Raw genomic sequence first — 13,681 nt, 5'->3', positions numbered from 1 at the left:
AGAGTAAATTTTATTACAAGGCAAGGAACTTGGATTTCTCACAGGATTTTCTATAAAGAGATATGAGGGAAAAATTAAAATTACTTCTAAAATGGCATCTGAAACTATTGTATACTCTCAGACCCAACTGTGTGAGGTGTATTTCCCAAAACACACCTCATCAAAAAAATGTTATTTAAAGAAGGAAAAGGGAGCAGGGGAAAAAAGCCCACACTCCCATTTTAGCTGCCTAGAATATATAACTCTTAATTCATCTGCTCGATTATCTGAGCAGTTGTATAGAGTTTATTGCATTAAATTTGGATTTCATTTTGTTATACGCTCATTTTCATTAATAGTATTTAGTCCATTTGTGTGGTGGACCTTTAAGATGTTTTAAAATAATTCTGTTAAAAATGGCAGAGAAATGCATCCCTGTCAGTATTTTTGGGGATGTTGGTGTTGAGATCAAATTTTAGTTGGTGACTAACTTTGAATTCCCTTCCTTTTATCTTCAGGTATGGCTTTCCCAACGAAAGGCTAAGAATTCAAGAACGGTCTTAACTGATCCTTCATCAGATCTGAATTTTAACAAATGCTTAGTTTTCAGCAGCCTTGAAAAAAGCTTGGCCTAGCAGTCAGTGACTTACTTGCACTTTTTTGCACATAGATTTAAAATAAAATAGTGCTATTAATTTGGATTAGGTCCTACTATTACAGAGTAGCTGTAATTTATGAGTGTATAGTAGTATACTGACTGCTAAGTGTTCTATATAGTGTTTGCTTTACTAATCACCTAATTCATTGCAGTTCATACTTATTGACTTAAAGTTTAAAATCACAATCTGTAGGCTTGAAGAATTGCTTTAAAACTTTTTTTTTGTGGTAGAACTGGAAGTGATCTTAAGGTTAGCAAATAATTGTCAGTATTAAAGATGGCATTATTTAAAATAGTCCTGCTGCAAGAAAGGCACTTCAGTGAATATGTGACTAGTAAAGCTTAAATGTGCTTGGGTCTAATAGATTTCATGAAATACTGTAATTTTGGGATTGTAAATGAATGGATTAAACAGGTTAAGGCCAGGATGTTTAAAATAAATGCAATATTAATCTGCACAGATAAACTCCTTTTTAAGATTAAGATTTGAAACTACTGTGCCTTAACTTGTTGCTTTTCTTAAAATGAACTTTTGTAGTTAATGATCATTTAAATCCATTTTGATAAACCTGCTGTTAATGTTTTCTGTGAATGTTTTCTAACTTTGTCTTGGTAATTGCAATTTAACTAGGTGCGGTGGCTACTAAAGTTCGAAGGCACGATATGCGTGTCCATCCTTACCAAAGGATTGTGACCGCAGACCGAGGTTAGTTTAGTTCTGCAGTTCTTGTTTGTAAGAAGTGCTTTGAGTGTACATGAGATTTGCAACACCACAGCTGGTTAACCAAATACCCGGTCTTGACCCATTCATGATTTTCTCGAAAACCTGGACAGTTAATATTTTAAAGCTTTGGGAATGCTTGCAGTTTTAAAAAAAAATTCTAAACTTGGCTTTCCCAGCTCAATTAAATATATATACTTGGATATATTTAACAGAAATTCTATAACTGATTGAGTTTTGAAAATGAAACATCTATCTGCATCAGGAAACGCTATGAAATCAGTGCTGCAATAATTAATTTGGTCGTGTTCCCCTCTTCCTCCCCACCCCCGGTTCATTCTTTTAATTGGCGTGGAAATATCAGATTGGTGTTGCAAAACAAAATGAATGGATGGTTGCTTAATGAGAAAGAAGTAAAGGAATAAATGCCTCCTGTCTGTGTTTGGAGAAATCTGAAGATTTAGATTCCTTTTTTTCCAATAAACTTTTGAGCCACTGTACTGTATATTATGAGGAGGATGCATGTTCTCAGATACCTAACTGAATTCAGAAAGGTAAGGGCTGTGAAGATAACTTCAAAAGTTGTTTGAGTTTGAATTAGTATGGGTAGGGGAAGGGAGGGTGTTTTGGTTGTTTTGGTTTTTGTTTGGTTTTGGGTTTTTTTTCCAAAATCTGTTTCTTGGTATTTGCCTTTTGCTGCTAAAATGTGTAATCTGAAGGAGAAACAACTTTTGAAGACCTGTTGGTGAGATGACATCCAATATTTGGGCATCTCTCTTTAACCCTTGAATGGAAAGTAAATCTTCATTTTTCTCCTGTTACTCGATTGTCATGCCTTTGGACCCCTGAATGAAGTGTTTAAGCTAATTGAGAAAACTGATATTTTCGGTTTATTGACATTGGCTAGGAAGCAGTGTGGGGGATGAATTCTTATCCCATCCCTGCTGCTGACTCACTGTGGTTTTCAGCAAGTCATTTAATCTCTCTGTGTATGGTTTCCCATTGGTCACATAAGGATAATAATACTTCCCTACCTCACAGGGATGTTGTGGGGGTTCTTGTTTTGTACAGGGCTTTGAGGATGCAAAGCATTATGTGCCAAGTATTATTATTCTGCTCTCACCCAAATCAGTGTTGTGCAGATTTCCATTATATTGTAGTATTCAAAAGCCAAATTCCAGTGACAGATCTGACATCTCCTAACATTGACCACACTTCTCACGACCTTCCATAAATTAACTACCAGAGAGAATACAGATTCTGGTCAATACAGTTGACAGGGCCCTCCTGGATATTTGCTATATTTATGTAACATTTTTATCTTTGATATGATAGGCTTTGCAGAAAGCGTAAAGCTGATACAGGACACTATTACAGTTTTCTGTAAGATTGTTTTATATCACTGCCCACTACTTGCAGCCCATTGGCTCGTTCTCATTTCTTGATAACTCTTCAGTGGGGCAACAGGATGTAATCAGTTTAATGTCACAGCCCATGTTTCCAAACAAAAAAAGAGAGAGAGAGTAAAAAAGAAAATTGGTTTTAATATTTCCTTTTTTATTTTTTTTCTGTCTCAGTCAAGAGAAATTGGTGATAAGGATTTGGTTGTCTTTGAAAATTTGACCTGATGTTGCAAAAAACAGTTTTTTGCTAATGATGCTTCATGATCTGCAGTGACAGTTTCAGGTGACAGACATGGCTTCGTGGCTACCTTTTTAGTAATTAGCTATTTACCTGAGACAACTAGTAAATACACTGATAAAGTGGGGATAGGGGTGTTTTCATGGAGAAAATACCGTTTCGTAGTTTATCATTGTAATGTTTGCTTAACATGGATTTTAAGTATTTTTGGAAGGGCCTTGATGTTTCATCTGGGTCACTTTAAAGTAATTTAAATTAATTATTGGCATAATTTCACCCTCTTTTAAAATACCACCATTTTATGATAAACCAGCATTCATTTCTAACAATACTGAAAACCCACTGTCTTCAGTAGATAAATAAATACATGTCTTTTTCCTGTGGAATAAGTCATGCATACCTCTCTCTTAGGAAAACCATGCTGATATTTCAGGAAAACATTATCTTAAAGTCTTATCTAAATAATCCCAGTTAATTTTACAGCTGAACTTCATTGTATTTTGAATTTTAAATCCTAGGTTATCACTGCACGTATCTAAAAGTCTCACACAAACGGTTTTGGTGACAACTTTGTTCAGCATTAATTTTTTTTAATGTACTAAAATTATACTGTAGAATTAAAATACTGTCAGTATTTTCCATATTCACCTATCTGGCTGTTCTGTCACCAGGATAATTCTATAGCTATGGCCACAAAAAACAATGTCAGCAAACCGAAATACTTTTTTTTTCAATGTGGAAAATTTTTTTTACGTAGTTCGGTGTCACTAAATCTGTCTTTGCATTCATCGGGTCTAAAGTTGGTGGGTTTTTTGGGTTTTTTTAAAATTCTAAATTGACTCTCAGATGATTTTGTAGTACTACTGCATTCATTTTTTAAGTAGTTTTTATTCTTTGCATAATTTTGATTTTTTTGTTGGGGTTTGGGTTGTTTTTCCAGACATAAGCACTGCATTTAAAGCAAGAATCCCCAAATGTGTACATGTTTTGCAACTAAGCATCTAGAATTGGTGAAGGGCTGGAAAATATAGCTCATTTTAACTCAGAATAAACCCCCAGTTTATAAATAATACAAAATTGAATTTGATTCATATAACAGAGAGACTGACTGATTTAATTGTAATAAACTGTAAATGGTGTTGCACAGTTGACAAACCTGTGTGTACTGTAGAAGGCCAGAGACTTGGCAGAGGATGTATCACAGGTGTCCTGGTATTTTTTAAAGGTAGATTGCTTTGATTTTAAACTCCACAAGAAATATTAATGCTGAGAATTTTCTCAAATGTTTTATCCAAACCAATTTTCACATAATTTATATATAAATTTTAATACCTTTTAATCAAAATTGTAATGAGTATCAAAATGCTTTAAGAGTCTGTTTCTAGTATACCTGTAAAGTGGTAAGATTGTGCCACATAAAATATTTATTTTTATTTTTTCTTCTTTTTGAAACAGCTGTTATAATTTAAACAAATCCCGTTTAGCATTATTCTGAAAAAAAATTCAGGGAGCGTTTGGTCTCATTTATGTTACAGTAGTAATTTTTTGTAGTGTTATGAACTGTATCCTAAATGATAGGCCACTTTTATTTTGTGAAAGTAAATGAACCCACAAGAAAGATTGTGAAACCGATGGTATCTGTGAATATTACACCTACTGGACTTCATTTATGTAATGGCACAAATCTGACTTTGCACTGAATATCTTTCTCACTTTCATCTCCTCTGCCTTAGTCAAAGTGGCAACAGTACAGAAACTTTTATCAACCTCAGAATTTATTAGCTCTAATTAAGCTGTTGAATGAGTCTTAAAAAAAAAATAAAAAAATTATACTACTGTTAAGTGGACCAAGTTTGGTGAAGGAGAATGCGAGAGAATGATTAAAGAAGGAATAGCTCAAGAACATTGGGAATGATAACTTTCCACTTGAGAACTTTTTTATGTTTTACTGTAATTTGTTTGTGGTTTTGGGTTTGTTTTTTTTGTTTGTTTGTTTTGTTGGGTTTTTTTCTTTTTTCCTTTTTTTTTTTGCAAAAGAAAATAGTATTTACAGGTGGCTTCTTTTAAAATATAAAAATATAAAGCAGGAATGTATATGAAATGTCAGATTTTATTGTATTTGCAGAGTATTAGCTTTGAAAATGAATAAAGAGAGCTGTTTGTAGTTTTAAAATGCCTTATTAGTATCAATTAGATATTTTCTCTATTTTTTCATGTACTTAGAGCTTTTTAAGTATAGACTTTAAAATGGCAGGACTTCTACAGTGTTTACATGCAAGTGCATTTTATAAGTGTCCTATATGTGTAAAATAGTATTTCGAACGGGAAAATGCTAGCTATAGTAGCAGGCTGAGCGTTTTCCTGGTTTCCACGATGATGCCTACGTTGCTAGACTACAGTTTATAGTACTGCTTTGTATCATGAGGCCAAGAAATTCCATGTTGTTTGTAAATAGAATAAATGAAAGGCAATAAAAAATTTATTGAACAAAAACCCTTTGTTTGGCCCATAGTTTGTTGAACCAAATTGTTTCTCTAAGTCCAGAATTCCTTAGATGACTCCATTCTTTTAACAACCAGTTATTAATAATCACATCCATCATTAATAGTTGCTTTAATGCTTGCACCTGGGGAGGTACTAATGCTTAATAGCAGTCAGATACTGATGCTGTGCACTGACTGTTGTTCCAGAAATCTTCTACCCAGTTCAGAAACTGTTCATCGTTTTTTGTTTTCCAATTTCCTTCATCGACTGCTACTAACCATTAGTCGTTAGTCATATTTTATCTCTATTTCTCCTGTTAACCGGTTTTGTGGGAGTGGGCTTCTCCTTCACGTGTCCAAATCATGATGGAGGGCTGTCATGATTTTATTGCATTCTGTAGATGGTGTCGATCAGTATGTCAGAATTAAACATGCTTGTTTTTTTTATTAGTTGTGATTAGTTTTCATGTTGTCATTAAGCCGTCACTAGCTGGAACTAATCTCTTCTCTATCTTTTCTTTCTTTTTTTTGTTTTTGTTTTTTTTTATTTTTTTTTTTATTTTTGTTTCTAACCACCCAGCCGCCACCGGCAACTAACCTATGACCTTCTGACCTCTGAACTCTTCACCCAATGATGACCTGACCATGCCTGCCTGCTGATCAGTTAACTGGTAAACGCCTTTGCTTGCCTGTCTTCAGTGCAGCGAGCTGGGGCACTTGTCCGTTCGTCTTACCATCTAACAAAACAGACAAAGAAATTGTTGTCCTCCAACTCCGCTTTTTGTTGTTCTCCTGTTTGGGTGAAAGTGGTTCTAGAACCTGCACTGAATAGTAGTAAAGCAATAAGGTCCAACTCATCCCTCCGCACTGATCATCCTCTAGTGTCCCGCCCCAAGCGAACGGTAAGGAGGCCTCGCACGAGATGGAGACAGATGTCCCTTAACTACCCAATGACAGAGGCAGTTACTGTGAGAGACTTCTAGGAATATTTTTCTTCTCAGAAAAAAAAAAAAAAAAAAAAAAAAAAAAGTCAAAGCTCTCTCTGAATGTACTGTGTGATGATGCATCATGCATGAACCTTTGGTCAGGGATGTCATTGGGGAAGGGATTCCAAAAAGTATTCAAAATTTGATATGCTGTTTAGTCACTACCAGTGCCCTCAAAGGGCAGATGTTGCAGCCTTTTTTCTATTGCCTGCCAAATTGGACGTTTTAAAGGAAAGTGTGCCATGAAATGCAGATTACAATGACTTTTCAGAACTACATTAATGCAGAGAACAAAACAGCAACACTATTAAAGCGAAATACAAGTTTAAATTGTTTTAACCATATTTTAATCTCCTTGGAAGATTACATGAGAACAAGGTACATGCATTATGTGTCACATTACTGGGCAAACTGTTCAAATATTTTTTTTAAACCTCCCTGTATAGAAAAAATTTCATTAAGGATGTAAAAGCCATGCTTGCCTATTTGCTGTATACATGTAATGAAATGTAGATAAAGTGTAGTGCATTGAAACAAAATGAACAAAAAAGTAGATACTTTTACTATACAAGGGTGCTGGTGCAGAAAAAAAATATATTTTTGGAAATGTAGCATTTTATACTTTCAAGTGTTATAAAAAAAGAAAAAAAGAACAAAGAAACCCTTTATTTCATTAAATGATTTTTTCTGGTGGTTGTCAAGAAACAAAAGACCAAAAGAGCCTTTTAGTCTTTCTTTTTTATTTTTTAAGTATTGGAATAAGTCTAAAGAAAAGGAAGTGCCTTATTTTCTTCATGGTCATTTAGTCAAATGTCTTGTTATAATCAGCTTCTCCCTCAGACAAGTTACTGCATGCCACTCAGTCGCCCAGTATGTGAAAGAAGCTGTGAGGGAAGACAAATGATGAGTTGACCATATTAATTACCTGATTTTTGCCATACTAGTGTGATGTGACTTTGCCAAAATCTCATCAAGTGAAGTATTTGCTAAGTTTTCATCAAACCAGCCCATTATTATTTCAGCCACTCTACTTTTTTAATCATAGCAAATGCCGTACTTGTGCAACGTAAACCAAAGGGTTCTGTGATACAGACTGTCTCATGCTAAAGGAGATTATTAGCTGACAAATGTTTGTAGAGCTGGAAGTTACGTCATTTTTGTTCAGGGATGGAGAGGAGTTTTCTTGATTCTGGTTGAAATAAATATTGCATCAACTGTAGTAGGCTTTGGCATCACCCAGAAAACGGATGTTCTGCAGATAATGAAACTGAAAGTGCTTAGCCAGTTTTCAGTCAGTGACTGAGCACGTCCCAGTTTCCAGGAACAGCTCCTGCAGTGGCAAACAGCACCCAAGTTGCTTTACTTTTCAGCTCGTCTTTGACCATTGTTAGATCTGGCCCCTTGGCTTTTCCTGAAAAGATAAGCAGGAGAGGGACTTCAGCCATTTGAAGTCCAGCTATACTTTACTTTTAACCCTTGTTTCTACATGAGGTCCGAATAGCTGGGCAGCTGCAAGAGCTGAAGCTGTTGAACGCACAGTATTTAATTCTGAAAACATTAAGCGTTACATTGCGGGGCTCAGTACTAAACTTGGCAAATATCAGGTGATGATTTTACTCCCCTCTTGTCAACTTATTCTCCTCCTGCAAATCTTCACAGCTTCCAAATGAAAGGTCAATAGTAAGCTAAGAGGGCTTACATTTTTAAGCACCTGCATGGTGACCTCATCTAACATCTTGTCTCACCTGGAAATAATTATCAGTTTATTTACTATGCAATAGACATTCATCCTTTCGTATTCAGCTAGATTTTTGTTTATTGTGCCACCAGCTTTGTCTTCCTGTTACACATACAGTTGTGTTGGTTTTATTTACAGTATATGCTGTGCCATTTTGATTTTATTTTGGTTGGTTGGTTGAATAAACTTGCGACACTCAAACATTTGAAGAGAGATTTGCTAAAACAATACCAGTATTTGATCCAGTTTCATCTCAACTATGATAAAACCTGGACATTTTAGACATTTATCAAAGGTCTTTTACTGGGGGGGAGGGGAAGTGTATGGAATAGATGTGTGACATGTGAAAGTAATGTTTGCTCTGAACAAACTTCTGAAAACTTAGTTGACAAAATTTTGGATCAGCTTAAAAAAAAAGCATGACTTTTGAAATCTCTGAATGCCTTGGTTCTCAGTATTATCATTCTTTAATGACTTTTTCTTTATTAAAATAAGTAGTTTTAAGACTTCTTTCTGACAGTATTATGTAATTTTTTTAGAGTGGGTAGATGGGAGTGTCGCTTGTATGTAACCGTACAGATGACATGTATTTGTCTATTCTTTATTATCTTAGTAGTTTCATGCTATGTATGTACCATAACCAACCTATTGCCTATGAGAAACATGTAAGATAATGTATTTACAGCCATTGTTACAAGTTTATAATGTATTTTTCTATCTTGTTTTATATGTATGTTATATAACATTCAAAAGAATTTTTTTCCTGATTGAGAAAAAAGGATACAAAATGCAAAACCCACAATTTTGATAACTGAAAAATTGCCAATTGTTTTGCAGTACTTTATTATATTGGGAGTGTTGTCTTTCTTGGGCTTTTAGTTAGCTACTGGATGAATACATTAGACATATTTGGGTTTTAGTTGGGTTTTTACATAGCTTGCATTTTAATTCTTTGGTTCTTTGCTGTTTCTATTAACCCATAGCATTATTTTAATAAATGTTATAATACCAACCTACTAACTCTGGATTATGTCTGTTTATTAACCATTACATGTTTAATTAAAATAAACAAATAAAGACGGAAGAATGTAAAGTCGAGTTACTGGACTAACCCTGAAGAACGTGACCACAGATAACACAACGTGACTTGTTTTTATGTTGTTTGTCAGCTGACATTCTGCACACTACTTTTAAGTTGGCTTTGGTCATTCTGGCCTTTTACCTTGGGGAATAGGTGCCAGTAGAAATGGGAACAAAGTAGCGTTTTTGAGGCATTCTTCTTGTAGAGTCTTGCCACTTGCCTTTCAGCATCTGCATTACTAATTCCACACTTTCTTTTTCCTTCTCTAAAATAATTATTGTTGGCTCGCAGCAAAAGAGCAAAAGATGCCAGTGTATTGGTAAATTGTGACGGTGTACAGAAACCAGTTTGATTCTTTGTTGAACCATTCAGAGGTTGCAGTTAATTGCACAGTAATTTGTGATTTGTTGGTTTTGGCACCTGATTCACTGTTGCATCACGTGATGTTTCTAAGCACAAAATATTTCTGGATAGAATTGCTGAAACAATTGAAACACAAAACCTGGGGGTTTCCTTTGGCAAAAGTGCCTTATTTATACCACGCTGTTTCAAGTAACTTTATTTTTTCGTACTTTTGCTGAAGTCTATCAGTATTGCCTAGCTCAGGGGAGTACAACTTCTGGAAGCCAAAGGTCAGACTGGATCTTTTCCTAGTGACTGCAGAAAGTACAAAAATACACCTTTCACTAAATTACCAAGCAACATTCATTTCAAATTCCAGAGCTGCCTTTATGTGATCTTTATCCCTGTGGATGACTGGAGCAACATGAGTGCAGGGAATTGAAATGGTGAAAATGCTGTTTTGAATGTACATCTATGCAAATATTTTTACAGATATGCTTCCCCTTTCTTAGAGCTACACTGACTGAGGCTCCTTTACATTTCCCAAGTAGTTCTAGATTTGTAACCTTGAGTGGGCAGTAATTACTGTTAATGTTGAGGGATCTCCTCAATGTTGATAACTTTTCAGATGTCAACAGTTTTCTTCCTGAAAGTCCTTTTTTTTCCTGTAGATAGTAAAAATTCAGATGAGGAGTCTGAATCTGTTCAAATTCCTCCTTTAATTTATGACTTTTCAAACTATTTATCTTGAAATACATGCAATATAAAACTTTATAAATAGAGTTCTCACAGTATTGCTAGTAATTAAAATTTTATGCATCTTTGTTTTATGGAGAAAAATAGTCTAGCTTTGATGACATTTGTTAGTTTTCTAATGGCATGTAGTTCTTTGTTTTACAAAAATTGTAGGTAGAGATGAAATACTAATTCATTTTGAATAGTTTCACTTGTGCAGAATTTTCCTTTTTAATTTAACAGATCATGTTGCTATCCTAAAACTCAGCCACAGGCAGATGATAAGAATATAGCTATTTTTAACAGATAATACCAGGACCTTTTGACTGGATAATGGAACAAGTGTCATTACTGAGCAAATAATTTATATTCTTAAAGAATTTTATCAGAAGCACACACATAGTTTGGTGAAGTACTCTGTCCAGTATAGGTGAAACTATTCAGATGGAACAAAACTTTAATGTTTTTATATTGAAAAATACTTCTATTTCCAGAACTACTGCTTTTCTGTAATATTATTTTGTGTTTTTATCAATAGATGTTAACTACTGTTATTCTTTGTCCACAGTGCATTTTCATCTCATTCTTCAGTATATGCAGTAGTCGAAGTTGCTGTAAATTTTGTAATACTTTAAAGCTGAAGGACAGAAAAAATTAGGAAAACTCTAAAATCAAAATAATATATTCATTATTGTTGCCTGCCAAAGGTATTTCTCAATTTACCTGAGTGCCTATCTGAAAATTTAACTATTTTATACTTTGCCTGCTTACAGGAAAGGTACGAACTGTTATTATCACTGAATTTGAGGATGACTTCAGTATTGCTAAATAACTGAAGTTAGCTTCTTTTTTTTCCCTTATCATTCTGAGATTAAATTGTCTTAATGTTTGAAAGGTCATACATTCAAGACAATTAGATAATTGCTCTTTGATCCAATAAAGTGGGATTTATCTTAGGGTAAATATTTTTTTGTAGGTGAGAATATAAACAAAAATATCATCTAGACTTTAAAATCTGAGCAATGCTGTTCACATCTTAAGTGGTACCAAATTATAAATTTGGTTTCTTCAAGAGTATTTTTGTGCATATTATTAAGTGCCTTCAAGAACATCCTTAAGTTACTTTTAATGAGCACATGTTCAGTATACTGACAATACAGATCTTTTATTTGAATATACCTTTTAAAAGGGTTTCCAAAATCTACATGTAGCAAAAGGTTTATTACCACATTATATATACTCCATGAGGGGGACCACTAAAAGGTTTTCTGCCCTGAAAATGCAGGGAAACATTGAAGTGTGTTACCATCGATTAAGAAATTAACTTGGGGGAAACATGAGTATATGAAACTGAGTTCTTTGTGTCTGGATAAAAATACCAGTTATCAGAAATAGTACATTGTACAGAATGGAATCTGAGTAACACATTCCTAGGGCTGGAAGTACATAACTGTTCCCAGAATTTCTGTTATGTTTTAATATGTTTGATACATTTTTTCTAAAACACTATCCAAATAACACATGACCCATAACATTAACACGTGGTAATCAATGTTGAATCAAACTGGTTAACGAAAGTACAGTGCTCTTCCTTCTCTGTGCCTGCTCACTAATTGCAGGTGGTGCATAGGGGCTGGGGCTTAGGCACTGCAGGCTGCAGTCCTAATTTCTTGGTGCCTGCAGTTCGGGTGTCCGTCTTTGTCAAGAGACTAACTGGGAGGAGTCTGCCTCCCAAGGCAAAGATTAACTGAGATCTGAAACTCTTAGTAGAATAATTGAAATACAGCAACAATAAAGCGACATATATACATATATGCTTTGACTTGTACTATGGCAGTTTGTGTGAAACATTTAAGGTTTTGTTTGTGCAAAGTAATGTATTCTGAGGGGAAAAGCAAGCATGGACGTTGCCAGAACACATGTAAATAAACACCATTTATGACTGTACATTATGTGCAATAAAGTAACTGGAAAAAGTGCATGTACTTTATCCTCAAAAGAAAACTGACAGCTCTCAAAGCTGTAGCTATAGTTTTATTTTCTGAAAAGTTAAATTTTATTCTGTATCTAAACCGCAGAATAAAGAATGTACATTTTTCACATTTAAATTTTCATCAATGCTTCTAGCAGTGTTATGAAAGATGTGAATTGTTGAAGAGGCTTAAACTTTCATGGTCGTCCGATTATCAGGGTATATTTTGCTTAACAGTTTCTTATTGCATATGCTGTTGTTTGTAACTGTAAATGAAGGAAAATGCATTATATATCATCAACATGAAATACACTTTTTGCATATGGGTTTGTAGATGCATCAGTTCTATAAATTTCGCAAAGATAACCACATGATTTTGGGGATATTGTACTTTTGTAGCATAACTGTTACAATTGTTCAGAGCAAATAAGAAACAGAAGTACTACTTTACTGTAACTTTAACACATTGGTTTGGGGCATAGTTTCTGATTACTGTAGAAAATGAAGATGTCTGCCACCCCATCTAGTGTGAACCTAGAAAGAAACACACCTTGTAGGAGAACTAGATTATGGTGTTCTATGTTTTCCTTAATATTTATGTGATGATGCTTAGTTTTAGTTAAGGACAGTTTCTTTACCAAGGTATTCTTTGCTAAAAATTCCTTCTATTTTACACTGCTTAAATAAAAAAATGGTTTTTTCAGAAGTAAATTAAGTAGATAAGGTTAAGTGTGACACCTTTAGAAGTCTGGTAGAGTAGAGGAGAAGAGGCTAAATGCCATTGTTCAGGTACACTTCTGCACTTACCAAGGATGAAAAATTTGGCATAATTTGTCTTTGAAGACACCTTCTATGATGTGTTTCACCAAAGTACTAGCATATAGTTGTATCTGAGCTAGTATTCTTGGAAGTTGACAGAGTGTAGGGATGCTGTTTGGCATGTGCAAGTTGAGCAGATAAAGCAGCCTTTGTCATCTTTGCTGTTACTCTTGAGTGTCAGCTGCCTGTACCCTGAACTCCTGGCCTGGAGTGGGGGCACAGCCTCACCTTCTGTGCTGTGTCTGGGTGCACTGTGCAAACCCCCTCCTTCATCCATCTGGATCCCTAGAGAGCAGAATTGTCTTGACCTTTCTTACCTCTTGCACCAAATCATTAATACTTGTTTGTGGTCACGTTCACATTAGGAATTGCATTTATAGGTCTGCAAGTTAAAGCTAGGTGTGGAGTTCAGAATTTTTTTTTCAACAGGCTTTATCACAATTCTACCAGCCCTGTCTGTATTTTGGTATGTTTATGGGGGATGGCCTGATACTACTAGACGGCTCCTTATTGTAGTTGCCTTGAG

General features: G+C 34.8%; 1 protein-coding gene across 3 annotated transcripts in view; it reads left to right on the top strand.

Moving 5' to 3' along the window:
* The window catches only part of QKI (QKI, KH domain containing RNA binding), a 149,787-nt gene extending 137,609 nt beyond the window's left edge, over positions 1-12,178 (top strand). For 2 of the 3 annotated variants that reach the window (XM_084203690.1, XM_084203691.1), the window contains exons 7-8: positions 1,269-1,343; positions 6,063-12,178. In XM_084203690.1, the coding sequence (XP_084059816.1) occupies positions 1,269-1,343; positions 6,063-6,079 (92 nt within the window). In that variant the 3' untranslated portion in view covers positions 6,080-12,178. Of the gene's footprint in view, positions 1-497; positions 4,648-6,062 lie in introns of those variants that run through there. The other variant, XM_084203692.1, reaches the window with a different exon arrangement.
* The last annotated feature ends 1,503 nt before the right edge of the window (positions 12,179-13,681 follow it).

The sequence above is a fragment of the Fringilla coelebs genome, assembly GCF_963513975.1.
Source record: "Fringilla coelebs genome assembly, chromosome: 3".
NCBI classification, from domain to species: domain Eukaryota; kingdom Metazoa; phylum Chordata; class Aves; order Passeriformes; family Fringillidae; genus Fringilla; species Fringilla coelebs.
This window is presented reverse-complemented; position numbering and strand designations above follow the sequence as displayed.